Consider the following 14354-nt stretch of genomic DNA (forward strand, 5'->3'; position numbering starts at 1 on the left):
GTTACAGAGAGTACTGTAGTTTTCTAAGGGGCTGGTGCCCCACGTATGTATTCGTTACAACATTGTGCATTAAGCATGGGGAACACTTTTGACCAGGCATGTGCACAGACATGTTTGGGGGCAGGTACTAGAGCCAGAAAAGGGCACACGTCACCAAAATTATTCATACAATTAAGAAAAAACATTTGTGTCTATTTACCTTATGTAGTTTTATTTCTGCTAACACAACACAGTAGACAATACAACTATGAACAAAGGATGGGAAGGAAGTCTACAGTGCATATAAAAAGTCAACACACCCTTGTTCAAATCACAGGTTTTTCAGAATTTTGAGACTCAATAGACTTTTTAGTAAATTGTAGTTGCACTTTTGATGTTTGGAATTGCCAATTTGGTGGATTTGTTTGTGTTTTATTATGTTTTTGTTTGTTCAAGAAAAAAAAAGAATCTTTGAGCATTGTTGACCGATGTACCAAATATGATACAGATTGAAACTTATTTATGCAAATTGATATTTAAAAATAATAATAAAAGTCATATTAAAAAAAACATTATATGACACCACGTGAAAAACACTAAAAGTTTGAACAAATACAAATCTATAAGCACCCCCCCCCCCTTCCCTCGCAAAATGAAAAAACAACAAGAAATATTAATTATGGTTCCACTCAATTCATTATTAAGCACAAATACGGATGGAAAAAAACTATGTTTGAAACTTGGGTATTATTTAAGTATCTCAGACAAACACAACTGATACGATACAGTGGATCTAGTTGTTTTTTTTAAATATACATTGAGAGTAGCAGAGTATTAGCTATTTTGGTCCACACTCCTTACCAGTAGCTGGCGGAAATACACCATTTTGTTATTTGCCAACCACCATTAATATGAAGATGAAGAAGAAGGCTGCGGGTTGACCACGTGACACAGATCATAAACGGAAGATGAATTTTTGTGTGCGTGTTAATTGGGTGAATTAAAAATTTAAAATTTCGACGTTCACGAACAATTTTCTCCAAGTACATCTGCGTATAAGAGTAATATTATTGAGTAATAAAATCGCGAAAGAAGATGGATGGATTTTATGTCGCGTTACACGTGACGTCATTTATATGCGACTGTTTGATAGAAACAGCAACATGGCATTGTTTCCAGCGTTTGCAGATGTTTCCAGTGACAAAGTTGAAGACACGTCCAATGGTAATATTCTTCACATATCCAACAGGTCAAATTTGCGCGTTTATAGTTGTTGTTATATAATAAGAATGTTTACTAGGTGCAGATCGATAATTACTTTTCGGGGTTGATAAATGACAGCTGATTATGCCTGGTTAAACAATTGTGTCCATCCTGTTGCCACGTTACTTAAACGCCCATGTCAATGGCGTATCTAGTTACGCAGAGGCTAATGCATTCAGGGCACATACTGGTGTTACTTGCTTTAGCTGCTAGCAATTGGAACTGGCGTTGAACCTTGAACCGCTACTACAGCATATCAACTTGCAGAGGTGGAAGTCAGTCAAATATACACAAGGCATAAATTTTACCCTAACGCAAATTCCTGTGGGTGGGGGGGGGGAAGCAAGCAAGTCAAGTCCCCACTCAAATTTGAAGCGAATTTATTCAGTCATTACTTGGTAAGCAAGTCATAAGTCAAGTCACACAATTAGCCATCAGATCGTTTTTTTTTTTTTTTTTAATGTACCAGATCAGTCTACGTATTGTGTATTACTTTTGATTTATCAATGTAATGCCAAATTGACACAAACCTTAGTTCATGTTTGACCAGATTGGTGAGCTAAACTGTGAAGTCTTTGTGGGCAAACTGGGCGTAGATGTTGTTGTTTCTTTGAGTTGTAAACATTATATTTTGCCATTCTCGGTTGTCCCCCCCCCCCCCCCCCCCCCCCCGGTGTTATCAAAAACTAATCCTTGAATCAAAAATTAATAATCTGCTAATCTTTCTCCAAAATACTTGCTTCACGAGGTGGCCTATGCACACCACATCACATCGCATAGCATACTAGTATGTTGCACGCACTCCCCAAAACAGAACTCTTTGTTCACAAACAAAAGAAATGGACCACCGACTTGAAAATGCAGACTTTTCTTTCGTGTAAACACAAAAGGGCAAGACTTGTCAAGTCATGTAGTTCAAGTCTAAATTGAGTCTTTTCTATGTTTTAGACAAGCAAACCCGAGTCGTAAAATTTGCGACTTAAGTCTGATTGAAAGTCCACCACCTCTGTCTCGTAGTAACTCGTAATTTCTTATACCAACCAGGCTGAGGAATTTCAGAATACTGTACTTTGGATTGTTAGTGATACCACACCACATGTAAACACAGAGCGATTACGCTTATAATCTGGTCATTGTTTTTTGGTAACTAAAGTAACAATCTTTTGTTTTGTATCCTTATATTCCTTAGAATTGAAGTGGCTGAACAATAACAGTTTTCAGACCAGTGATGCCTTATCGCTTCACAGTCTGTTCTTAGAGAAGAAAAGTGACGGCTTACACAACAAAGACTCAAGGTAAAAACATGTTAGTTTTAAAAAAAAAATAAAAATGTAAGTCAAATAAAAATGTAAGCGGTGCAGAAAATGGTTTGATGTTCTGACATCATCGTTACCTGTATGTAACTCGATTACGTACTTTTATGTTGTTTTATCCCAAACACATTGCATTAAATTGTGAATATTTCAGTTTATCTGTATCAAGTAGCCAAATAAAGTTGTTGTTTTTTTTTTGTTTTTTTTTTCAAAGAACAAATTTTGGAAGTACTAGGTTTAAGTTTCAGGCATCACAAATATTGATTGTCCTTTTTCTCTTTGACTGTTGTTGCATTATATTCAGTGTACACAGAAAAGATGTGGACAGTGTGCCACCGAAGAAAAAGAAAAAGAAGCATGAAAAGCATGGGGACAAAAAGAAAAAACACACAGAAAAGATTAAAAGGTCAACAGAAAGCAGCGGCTCAGACTCTGAACCAATCTTCCCAAGTGATCTCAAGCAGAAACAAGAAACAGAAAGGTACACACAGCGCCAAGTGTGGATACATTACATTATACAGTTTTGATTACGTCCCATCAGTTTGAATTCAAACGATTGTCCACACTGACTGACTTTGTTCATGGGTGGGATATGTCTTCTTGTGACTATAGACCACGGGATGCTCCAATATCAAGTTCTTTCTCATGGTTGGATGACATGCAGTCGCCCACAGCAAAGCCATTCTGTGTCGACTCTAAATCTGATGCATCCAACTGGACGTACAAGTCTCTATACAGAGGGGATGTAGCAAGGTGACACACACGCAGAGCATGGAAGTTAAACAGGTCCACACATCAGTGCTTTGTACTGACTCATCTGCAAGGCTTGCAATGGTAACAACATACTGTCAGTGTTAGTACTGACGCTGGCGAGGCCAAATACAAACATGAAAGTAGGAGCAATAAAAACATTATTATTATCCTTGCTGTTCAAACTTCATAAAATCAAGAAGGATACAAACTAGATATGATAAAGACCGTAATTAGGGCTGGCAGTCTGAACAAGGCCATAGATCATCCATTGTTGTTTTTAAATGGCCTGTGTTATTGCAGGTATAGGAGGAAAGGTCGCTCATCACTGGGTCTGGACCCTCGCAGACAAGAAGTAAGCTGGGAGGACGCTAATAAGAAACGTAAAGAGGGGGACAAGAAGAAAGGAGCGGACAGATACTTTTCTACAGTGTGTCGTCAGTTGCTCAAGTCTCAGCTGCCTCTCCTGATATTACCAAGAGTGCCTGAAAGCAGCGATGTCAGCAACTCCAACCTCTTTCTCCCACTGGAAGATGTTGAGGGGGAGAAAAAAGGAGAGCCGGGTAAGGGATTTTGGGCCACACCGTGAAGAAACGTCGCAGGTTGTCATATTTACAAAAGTTATCACAGCAGTGTTTTACATTTACAATGACAACCTCAAAAGTCAAATGAGCCGAAGGTTTTACAATTCAGAAGTAACTTATGGCAAGGTAGGAAAGCGGTGAACGCACACCTGTCCCAGACGTAGTACAACATGGCTAAGATGACAATAATAATAGAGAAAGAAGAATGGAGTGTACTCAACCACGAGTCACAAGCAGTAATCTCTTCCAAATGCCTGCCGCTCACTCCTCAAAGTTAAGGTGGAGAAGTTTTGTTGTTTTTAAATTAAATGTTAACAGCAGTCTATTATTCATTATACTTCATTCGATTACCATTATTTCCAATGGTGAAAATGGATACTAAATCTGAAGGAATTGGAGGTCAACCAGCCTCTGAGATTGGATTGTGTTCGACCTCAGAGGTTCCACTTTATAGTCAAACCTTAAAAAAAAAAAGTTATGTTATTACTGTAATTGTGCATGACCTGGTGTGGCTTCCCAGAAACAAGCCCAGCCATGAATTGCATAATCTCACCATAACCTTGCCCTGTTATGTGCGATAATTAATGGAATAGCAACTGTTCTGTTGACGTCAACGAATCTCATTGTGGGAGACCCAAAAATGCTTCCGAAAAGTGATTGACCCATACCAGTCTCTTAACAAGACAAGGCAGGACATGTTTCCAAGCTCGGGTAAACCTACTGAACTGGTTGTTTTCTTGGTGTCCGCATTCATTTGGTTCATTTGTTTTGACTGAATCGGCTAAAGTCTGACAACATTCTCATCTTCTGTCCTATACTGCTTTTTTTGTCTTTTTTCTTTCATTCTGTAGTCATATCACTTACTCTTTACATGCGTTTTGTACTTCAACGTGTTTGCTCCAGTTGGCAGAGCTCAGACGTCGTCAGTGAATCCCCTCGGTGTGTACGACTCCACCACTGCCCTCTGGCTGCAGGGCAAGGGAAAGCAGGACCAGACAGATCACCGCGACAGCCACAATTTGGAGACAGGGCAAGAAGCTGTGCTCGTGACAGGCCAGACTGAAGAGTTCAACAGGAAACTGAGAGAGCAACCAGAAGACACTGACCTCTGGTTGAAATTCATTAGATACCAGGTAGGAAGACTCACTTTTGAACCCAACGAATTGCTTTTTCTGATACTCCTCCAGCTCCTGCTCACGACGAGCAGGAATGTCATATTTAGTTTTGGACGCATATTGATTCATTTAAACCATTCTTCTTCCAGGGTGGAACAACATACATCATACTTCTTTTTTGATCAACGTATATCTTAAGTGATTTTCAAAGCTATTTGTGAATACATATTCCTTGGCAAGTTTCACCTCGACCGTACGTCTTTTGTAGCGGTTAAAAAAATGCTTTTTTTGCCAAGATTCTGGTGTGATGTTTGGGTCTTCTTCCAAAACCTTGATAGAGTGCTGACGTAGCCAACTAGCATTTACTTGCGTACTCCAAACTTTATCTTGTCTGTTTGCTTTAGGATGAGTTGAGCGCAACAGTATTTGGAGGTGAGGATGAGCAACAGGGTAAAGAGTTACCGGAGCGTCGCAGGTCTTCGTACAAAGCTGTGCTGGAGAAAAAGCTGAGCATTGCAGAGCGTGCTGTGGCCACTAACCCCAGCTGCGTCGCTCTGCAGCGGGAGAGGCTCAGGATTTGCCAAGAGCTTTGGGAGCCATCAGCTCTGGCTAAAGAATGGAAGAAACTGGTTGGTTGACTGTCCTTGTACTCACAATTTTCACTTGAGAACATACAGCATCACTTAATCAATAAGACTAACTCCTGTTTGATCATTTCTTAGGTCTTTCTCCACCCAAACAGTGGCCCTCTGTGGAAGGAGTATCTTATCTTCACCCAGAGCTACTTCAGCAACTTCAGTGTGTCGAGGGTTAACTCTGCTTACGGGAAGTGTCTCAGCACGCTCAGCGCCGTCCGGGATGGCAGCATGGTGTCCCACCCAGCCCTGCCAGGGATCGAAGAGGATATGCTTGGTAACAGATCTTATTTTATACATTTTGGAAACGTGAGTGGATCCAGTCAGTTTGTTAACTCAGGTTTATAGTTCCATGAGCACCCTTCTACTAAGGACCCTCAGATAGAGGATCACATCATCCCTTACTTAAAAAAAAAAAAAAGTTCCAAATGTACTTTATTTCCAGCAAGTATGGGCAGTACACTGGAAAAGTGGTTAGCGGGGTTGAAATCATAGCTCTTGCCTTTCTGTGTGGAGTTTACATGTTCTCCGTGTGTTTGTGTGAGTTCACTCCAGGCCAACAAATGCACAGTTTATCTCCTTTTGCGTTCATGGAAGACTTGCCTGTAGGTGTGAATGTGAATGGTTGTCTGTCTCTGTGTCAGCCCTGTGATTGGCTGGCGATCAAATCATTTGTGCTCTGTGCTTATTGGAAGTAATTAACGTCTAATCCTTTGTACTGTTCAGATATCTTCACCCAGCAGTGTCATTTCCTCCGTCAGTCCGGTCACTCGGAGAAGGCGTTCTCTCTATTTCAAGCCATGATCGACTTTACGTTCTTCAAGCCTGACAGTGTACGACAACTGTCCACCAAACAACAGGTAAAGACACAAATAAGGCACCCACCTGAATGCGTTCTGGTCTGAATTTTAGAAGTTCCATGAAGTACCCATATTACAGCACCAGTCAAAATAAAGCAAACATCTCATGAAAATGTCCTGACCTCTTGACACCCAGACTCAGCCTATAAAAATCCCTAGTTGACACTATGTCAGATTTAATATGGCTTGGCATTAATATATGATGCCTTATGGATTTATTCTCAACCAACATTGAGGAATAATGCATATTTTGTGATCACAGGGTGGGGTGCTATTTTTAGATAAATACACATTTGCAACAGTATACATGTTTGATGACAAGATGAGCAAGCTGACTTTGGTACTGGATATTTGACAGATGTAATTATTCATGATGATAATGTGAAACAACCAGTAAAAAAAAAAACTTGTAAATTTAGTAGTTTTTATTGCCGCGTATAAAAACATCAACTCATAACCATTGATATTGCTTTTTAATTAGGAAGAAGAAGAACATATTTTATTAAGTTGTGTACTTTGCAATTTACATGCCAATAGATAAGCGCAAGTGTACGGAAGGAGAGTGATGTTTTAGGGAAGAGGCTAATTGTTCTATCATTAATGATTTAGTTGATATGGTATGTTGAAAAACCAACCACCTTCATTGAAAAGGCAAATGCAAAATGGCCACCGTTGTCTGAAGCTAAAGCTAAATAAATGGTTTGACGTCAAACCCAATGCCGAGAAACGTGTCATGGCTCACAGATGAGAATTGTCTTTAATTAACCGCAGGAGGACAAGCAATTATGGATTACCTGTATTGGAAGAATTATTGAGGACACGTCATTATATGTGCAACCAGCCATCCTCAGCAACAGCTCCCAAGGCGCACACCGCCCAGAGCCTTTCTGTAGAATAAATGAATGGCTTTTTATTGTGTTTTGAAAAGGTCTCTGTTTTTGTCACAGTGACAGGAAGCATTAGAGGAATTCAAACTGTCCAGAAACGTCCACTGCCTTCAGTGTTTGTGTTGATATGCGCAGGCTGACTTCTTTGAGCCGTTCTGGGATAGCGGGGAGCCAAGAGTTGGGGAGTTGAATGCCAGAGGTTGGAAGGCTTGGATGGTCCAACAGGAGCGAGGAGGGTGGGTGCAGCCCTGCGCAGGTAAATCCATCTCACGTTCGGAGAGGAAAAATCTCCTTGCATGGTGGTTGTGATTAGTATGCCAGTAGCATGACACTTCTGTATCTGTGTTTGTCCACAGAGGAAGAAGAAGAGGAGGATGACGAAGAGGAAGAGGTGAAGGACTGCAGCCAGCCTCGATGGAAGGTGTGGCTAAATGCGGAGTCATCTCGTGAAGCTGCACATTGGTTGCCTTGGAGGCCTGAAAAAGCCAAGAGTCAGTCAGAGGATGACTGTGAGGACCCTGAGAGACAGGTAAACTGTATTTATGCTATTGCTAATTTATTACAGTGGACCACCTCACAAGCCAATTAACCTAGTAACAGGTTTTTTTGTTTTTCAATTTCTTTTTAAATTTTTCCTTTCGCTTTTTTTTCTTTTGGGGGGGGGGATGAACCAACCCCGAAAACGTTTTTTTTTGGCAGTTCATTATTAATTATTATTATTTTTCTCTTTGTTTAAAAAAGAAAAAAAGAGTTTCAATGTAATTATAATGGGCGTCAATTATCCGCGTATTTTTGCTATTCACGGTCCGGCGCGGTCCCTATGCCCACAAATAGCAGGGGTCCACTGAATTGCAACATTTAAATGTTTAAAGTGTGACAACTTTGTTTGAACTCCTTGTGCCTGCCTCTCCACTCAAGGTGCTGTTCGATGACATCGGCCCTTCTCTAATTTGTCTGTCCTCGTCAGACCTCCAGCTGCGCTTCCTTCTCAATTTCCTGTTATTCCTGGGGCTTCCAGTGGACACTGCGGTGCTGTCTGGTGGCCGGTGTCATCCTGGCGTGCTGCTGGAGGACCTCTCTCTGCTCACTCAGGGTGAATATGCAGAAGTAACAACTACTCAGTGGCGCGCGGTGCATTTCAGGCCTGGGCCTTCAGGTAAACTGTATTTATGCTATATTAATATAGAGGCTTCTGTCGGGCCACTCTGCCATAAAGCCCCAACTGGTGGTGGGGTGCAGTGATGGTTGACTTACTACTACAGTTTGCACTGGCTCGTGCCCCCCGTAGGGCTAAATTGATGTTTTAAACTGCAGTACTGTCATAAAAACAAGCTAAACTTTGCTTTTTACTAGCACTTTATTTCCTGTCAATATTGTTATGGGTGTTTCCATTCCTTATTCGTCAGATTACGGTTGGTATTTGTGAATTCATTTCATAAAACTGACTGTGGCTCGTGTTTTAAACGGATAATATACTCAGTGAAATTTCTTTATCTGTTAAAAAAAAAGAAAAAAGAAAAATGGCCCAATTGACCATTTGTGAGGCATTGCTGCCACATTTCAATAAAAAAAAAACTATCTGAGATGTCCAGGTGAGTAATTGCACTACATTGACCTTTAAAAAAAAATCCACGATGCATTGAATGTGCAATAAAAGAACCAAGATGTTGCGAGTGATTATTTTATATTAGAAAGGAGGTTTAACTAAATTGTTTTTAATGTGGATTTGAACATAAAGGGTTGAAGGACAAATAAATCTAACTCTGCGCAACTCATTTTAAGGTAGTGACTCACGACATGCTCTGACTTCCCACTGCCTACCAAGCCTTGGGGTGAACTCGGTGGGTCACATGACCACACTCCAGGGAGCCAGGAAATGGGCAGGGCTTGGAAAGCAGGGCGAGAAGTTTGTCAACGCAATGTTCAATATGCTTCAACCTGTCCTTCCATCTCAACACCGAACTGTCCTGTCACTCAGCCGGATGCAGTATGAGAAACTCAAGGTAAGGTCTTTTATTTTGTAAACCTATTGAAAATTCACAAAAAAATAGTTTCATAGCTTGATATTTGTTTCAGGTGTTTCGTTGCATGCACAGCAACAAAAAACGCCTCCGCTCTCAGAGCAAAATCAGCAAGCGGCTTGCCAAATCACTGCTCAAAGAACCCGACAACCGCTCATCTTTGGCAATGTGGCGGGAGTTCGCCCACTTGGAGTGGATGCTCGGTCACCTCGAAGAGGCTCGGAAAGTGTTTTCTGCAGCCACGGCATTGGGTGCGGCCAAAGGGCTGTGTAACCCCTCCCTCTGTGAGTTGTGTCTGCTGTGGGCTCAACTCGAGGTTGAGGATGGAGCAAGTGGGCCAGGAGGGGTAGTCGGCGATGGAGGTGCATCTCCGGCTGTGTGTGTGCTCTCCAGACATGCAGAGGGGAACGTTCTATCACCTTCTTCGTCATCACAGCCCGTCTCTCCGGTTGCCATCGTGAAGGCCAGGAGGTCTTATGAACAAGCTCTGACTGCCAGTTTGTCTGCAGTCGATCAAGATCTCTGCCATCCTCAGGCCAACAAAAAAGGTTTGCACCCTCAGAAAATTGAAAAAAATATATCAATGCGTTTTTCAGAAGAACCATATTGATATTGCATAGCCGACTATTCTCTCGAGCACCTGTCCTCATTAGAGTTGCTGGGCGAGAGGCAGGGTACATGCTGGACTGGTCGATCACGGAATATATAGGAAAAAGCGTTCACACTAGGGCTGCAACTATAATTTTAATTGTCAATGACTCAATTACAGTATACTTCCATCTTTCTATTAAAAAACAGGACATTATTTCAAGTTGACAGTACAGAAAATGCACAATCCTTACTGATTTTGATTCAGTTACTGGTTTGGTCCGTAACATGTCGCAAAATAGGCAAGAATTTTGATTGTTTTCCAAGGTAAAAGAAGATATGTGCAAATGCCCTATTTTGTTGCACCATCAAGTCTGCTTTATTATTATAATTATATAATAATTCAAATATAATTGATTATACTGTTGGGAGGCTGAAATTCAGAGGTTTTTAAACAAAGAAATCGTAATCAATTAAATCGATAAACAATTAGTTGTCGATTAATCGTAATTCGCGTTATGACGCGTAACGTAGCGTTTTCAACTCCCTTAACATGCATGTTGTTGCAATTTGGGATGCACGGGGAGAACATGCAAACAACAATAGGCCTCCTTTATGTCCTCTTTAAATGTAGGATGTACGAGTAATATGGAATACCAGTCAAAAATATAGTGATGAGAATGAAATCCGAATGTTTAACTGTGTGTAAGTGATGTCATTATTCCATGTCTTGGTGCAGTGGGTGTCCAAGAAGAGAAGTTGCGGCTGAGAGGCCTGCTAGGCTGCTATGCTCTGTTCCAGTACCTCACTATGGGCATCAAAGCAGCTAACGCAGTCTACAGCCAGGCCAGAGAGCGGATGGGCGACTTGCACCGCACAATCATGTCAGACGACCGCTCTCGCGCTGATGCTTGCCACTCTGGCAGCAACTTGTTGGTTAGCAGGTTAACTTCTGAGTGTGAGATGTTGGCGGTGCAGCAAGCGTCGTTGCTCAAGTACCACATGAGCGTTGGTGTGTTTCCCCTGGCGACACTCAGAGACACGCTCACCTCAGCCCTTACGAGCTGGCCTAGTAGTGCCCCGCTTTGGAGCATTTATGTACAGGTAAAACAATACTAATGCCCCGTATTAAATTCCATACTTAATAACGCCACACGCTATTTCTCCTCTACCCTGGGACCTGTTTCAGGTGGAGAACCGTTACCATAGTGCTGGCCGGGCACGTCGCTTTTTCCACACATTAACAAGGGACAACAGCAGTGTTGTGCCACGACTCTTTGCTATTCTTGCTGAACAACAAAGGAAGCAGCTGGTGGATGCGGCACAGGGGTAAGAGCGGGAAAAAAAATAAAGGAAAGTGGCAGGGTATTATTCCACTTTCAGTTTCCCAAAAACGTATTCTTGGAAATGCCCAATTTACCCACCCGATGATGAAAAATTTTCAAATAATGCATTCTCTTCTATACCACTGACATATCAAATATGTATTGCGACCACAGGTCTTGTGGCAAAAGCGCCCCCTTGAGTGTCCTGCCAGAGAATGGTCTCAGCAACCGTATCCGTGGACTGTTTGAAAGCGCCATAGGAACTGAGATGGGAGCTCACTGTCCTTTACTTTGGAGGATGTACATTCACTACCTGGTGAGAGGGCAAATAATTCAAAAGGCCAGCTACATTAATTGGCCTAGTAAACAAGGAGGGCGGCAGGACCTAGTGGTTAGCCTGTCTGCCTTCACAGTTTGAGGTTTGGGGTTTGAATCTCAGTTGTGGCCTTCCTGTCTGGACTTTTCATGTTTTCCCAGTCCGTGTATGTTTTTGTGATTCGACTAAAAGGTGTACAGTATGTAAAATTGTTTGTATTTGTAGGTGTCAGAGGGTAAGATGGATAAAGCCAAGGGGCTCTTCTACAAAGCCTTACAGAATATTCCCTGGGTGAAGGTATGTCACAAGTTTAACAGTAGCGTCTGTCTTCTTTGTGCATGAAATAAAGGCAGTGTGTAAAGTGTGTATTAGTACATTGATCACTGGGGATTTGCAATGACGAAAAATGCGTTTGACCAGGGTTTGTACATGGATGCAGTGCAGCTGTTTCCTGAGTATCTCCAAGAGTTTGCAGATCTGATGACAGAGAAAGAGCTGCGAGTCCGGTTGCCATTAGAAGAGCTCGACATACTGCTGGAAGACTGAACCAAACTCACGAGCAGACCGACATACGTAGCTCAGCACCAGAAGGACATTTCAGTGATTACTCAAGATGAACGAGAATGCTTGTCTCCCCCTGGACGTGAGGGAAGTAAAATAAAAAAGGCAAATAGCATTTTCACCCACCCCCCCAAAAAAAACTAAAACATTTGAACTGTTTTATGTTAGTCATTTTAGACATGTTCAATAAAAATACTTTTGTTTGTAATTTGTATATGAGGTTTGGAAGTTTTAATTTATGAAATAAAGAGTTATTTTTCGGAAATTTCTTTTAAGAATACTGTATGTCGTTTTCTGTTATGTTGTTTGCCTGGACTAGACACAATGGTCCCGTGGTGTCGAAGTCAACGACCGGGAGCTATTCAAGCTTATTTTCGTTAATTAATACGTGGTAGTGTCGTGTTGCTTTATGGGCTGTGCATACATATTGGAAACAAATGATTCTTTTATAGCATCCCAAAGAAACTTGAAGTTCATTGAAAGCTCGTGCAGCCATTACGTTGCACATGTGGACTGACCATGTTTGCTCTCAGCTCTTAATGGAATATTTATATTAACTTGTTTTACAGTGTAATATTACGATAGTAGATATCATATTGTTTATTTTTTAATGATATTTGGCACAAAGGCAGTGACAAAAGATGAATCCCACATTAGCTAACTTGCATCTCACTTGATGCGTGTGTTACTTTATAGATTTTTTTATTTTATTTTTTGTCTCCTGGGTTTTTTATGCAGAACATGCCTTACCAAAAAATTAAAAAAAAAAAAAACAACAGAAAAATACAAATTAGAAACATATCCTGGTTTTCAGCAGTCAATTGTTTTTGTCCACATATTGTCCATTTTTCCTACCTTTTGTTCAGCTATGGCTCCAACCCTGAGATCGCTGTCCCTATATGCTTGCGTTCAAATTTAAATGACTCCCCCCTCAATTAATCCGGTCAAATCCCTTTTCGGCACCTATAGTTAGCAGAACTTTACTTTTTGTTTCTCTTTGTGCTCTCTCAGTTACGTGTAGAGTTCTCCTGATGTTATCGTGTGTCTGTCGTCCATGTATAAACCCTATTTGACCCTCGTGGATTATTTTGGATAGAATGAGTGTAGCCTTTTGGAAGTGATTGATGTATATATTTTATAGTCAATATTTAGTACACTAACTATACCTAACCCAATAACTAACCCTAGTAAACATGATAGGCTGTTTTAAATGGTGATTTTATATATTAGGCGGGGGGAACTATTCAAAGCTTCCTGGCCCTGTCTTATAAAGCAATTGCCACCCTTGTTAAATCATGACTTAACTGTGACTAATCACATTTTTTGAAAAGCTGAGCTCATTTTCACTGACCACACCCAAGCTTAATTACGTCCAGATTCGTTCAATCAAGAAATCACTTAAAAAGAAATTGACAAAATGATGTCTGCCGAAGGATCTCAAAAAGCTGCAACAAAATGCCACGATCCAAAGACATTCAACAACATTTGAGATACTGTAGATGTCAATTCCTTAATATCAGTCAGGAAAGGGTTACAAAAGCCAGTTCTATAGCTTTAGGATTCCGGCGAACCATGGTGAGAGCCATTCTGCACAAACGAAGAAAACATGGAACAGTGATGAACCTTCCCCAGAGTAGCCAGCTCTTACGGTGGGACTTCTTTTTTCAGATATGGCACATGGCATCAAGTTGGTGGTGAGGCCAGTTCTTTCTTTAACTTTTACCTATTTTGCCCACAGCTGCCATGCTCTATGAATGACAAAACAAACAAAAAATGTTTTGTTTTAGTTTGGGCTGTTAACCACCAGTGACCCAATTAATTAGTTGTTTCTCTTGTTAATATAGATTTTGTCTTTTTTTTAGGTTGGGGGACAGCGCTGGACACGACAACCTGAGCAATTATTTTCCTTTTGGTTGGGGTCTCCAGTCTTTTTTGTTTGTTTGAATTTATTCTGGTTTGGGCAAAAATAATTGCTTGTGGCATGTTTTATTTTTTTTAACCTCACTCCTTTTTGTCTGACATCCTACAACACCAATTCCAATGAAGTTAGGATGTTGTGTTAAACAAATAAAAACAGAATACAATGATTTGCAAATCATTTTCAACCTGTATTTAATTGAATGCACTACAAAGACAAGATATTTAATGTTCATACTG

General features: G+C 40.9%; 1 protein-coding gene across 2 annotated transcripts; it reads left to right on the plus strand.

Annotated features, from left to right (window-relative positions):
* The first annotated feature begins 1047 nt into the window (after nt 1-1047).
* On the plus strand, nt 1048-12465 carry nrde2 (NRDE-2, necessary for RNA interference, domain containing). 2 transcript variants are annotated; one of them, XM_061795532.1, is made up of 19 exons: nt 1048-1203; nt 2432-2537; nt 2860-3036; nt 3168-3308; nt 3609-3868; nt 4793-5022; nt 5409-5633; nt 5727-5916; nt 6366-6499; nt 7522-7642; nt 7743-7915; nt 8305-8542; nt 9169-9389; nt 9463-9955; nt 10735-11099; nt 11185-11324; nt 11495-11636; nt 11862-11933; nt 12057-12465. In XM_061795532.1, exons 1-19 carry the CDS (start codon nt 1116-1118, stop codon nt 12180-12182), a joined length of 3642 nt encoding a protein of 1213 aa, XP_061651516.1. In that variant the 5' UTR covers nt 1048-1115; the 3' UTR covers nt 12183-12465. The 2 variants fall into 2 exon arrangements, with proteins under 2 accessions (XP_061651516.1, XP_061651517.1); XM_061795533.1 differs by having other exon boundaries at nt 8305-8479.
* The last annotated feature ends 1889 nt before the right edge of the window (nt 12466-14354 follow it).

This window comes from Phyllopteryx taeniolatus, chromosome 13 (genome assembly GCF_024500385.1).
Source record: "Phyllopteryx taeniolatus isolate TA_2022b chromosome 13, UOR_Ptae_1.2, whole genome shotgun sequence".
Taxonomy (NCBI): domain Eukaryota; kingdom Metazoa; phylum Chordata; class Actinopteri; order Syngnathiformes; family Syngnathidae; genus Phyllopteryx; species Phyllopteryx taeniolatus.

What these genes read in the sequence shown, in the direction of transcription:
- nrde2 (XM_061795532.1), top strand. Translation starts at nt 1,116, where the DNA reads ATGCGACTGTTTGATAGAAACAGCAACATGGCATTGTTTCCAGCGTTT. An exon ending in TTTCAGGCCTGGGCCTTCAG is followed by an intron (nt 8,543 to 9,168) that starts GTAAACTGTATT and finishes ACTCATTTTAAG; the next exon opens with GTAGTGACTCACGACATGCT. An exon ending in TCCTCAGGCCAACAAAAAAG is followed by an intron (nt 9,956 to 10,734) that starts GTTTGCACCCTC and finishes GTCTTGGTGCAG; the next exon opens with TGGGTGTCCAAGAAGAGAAG.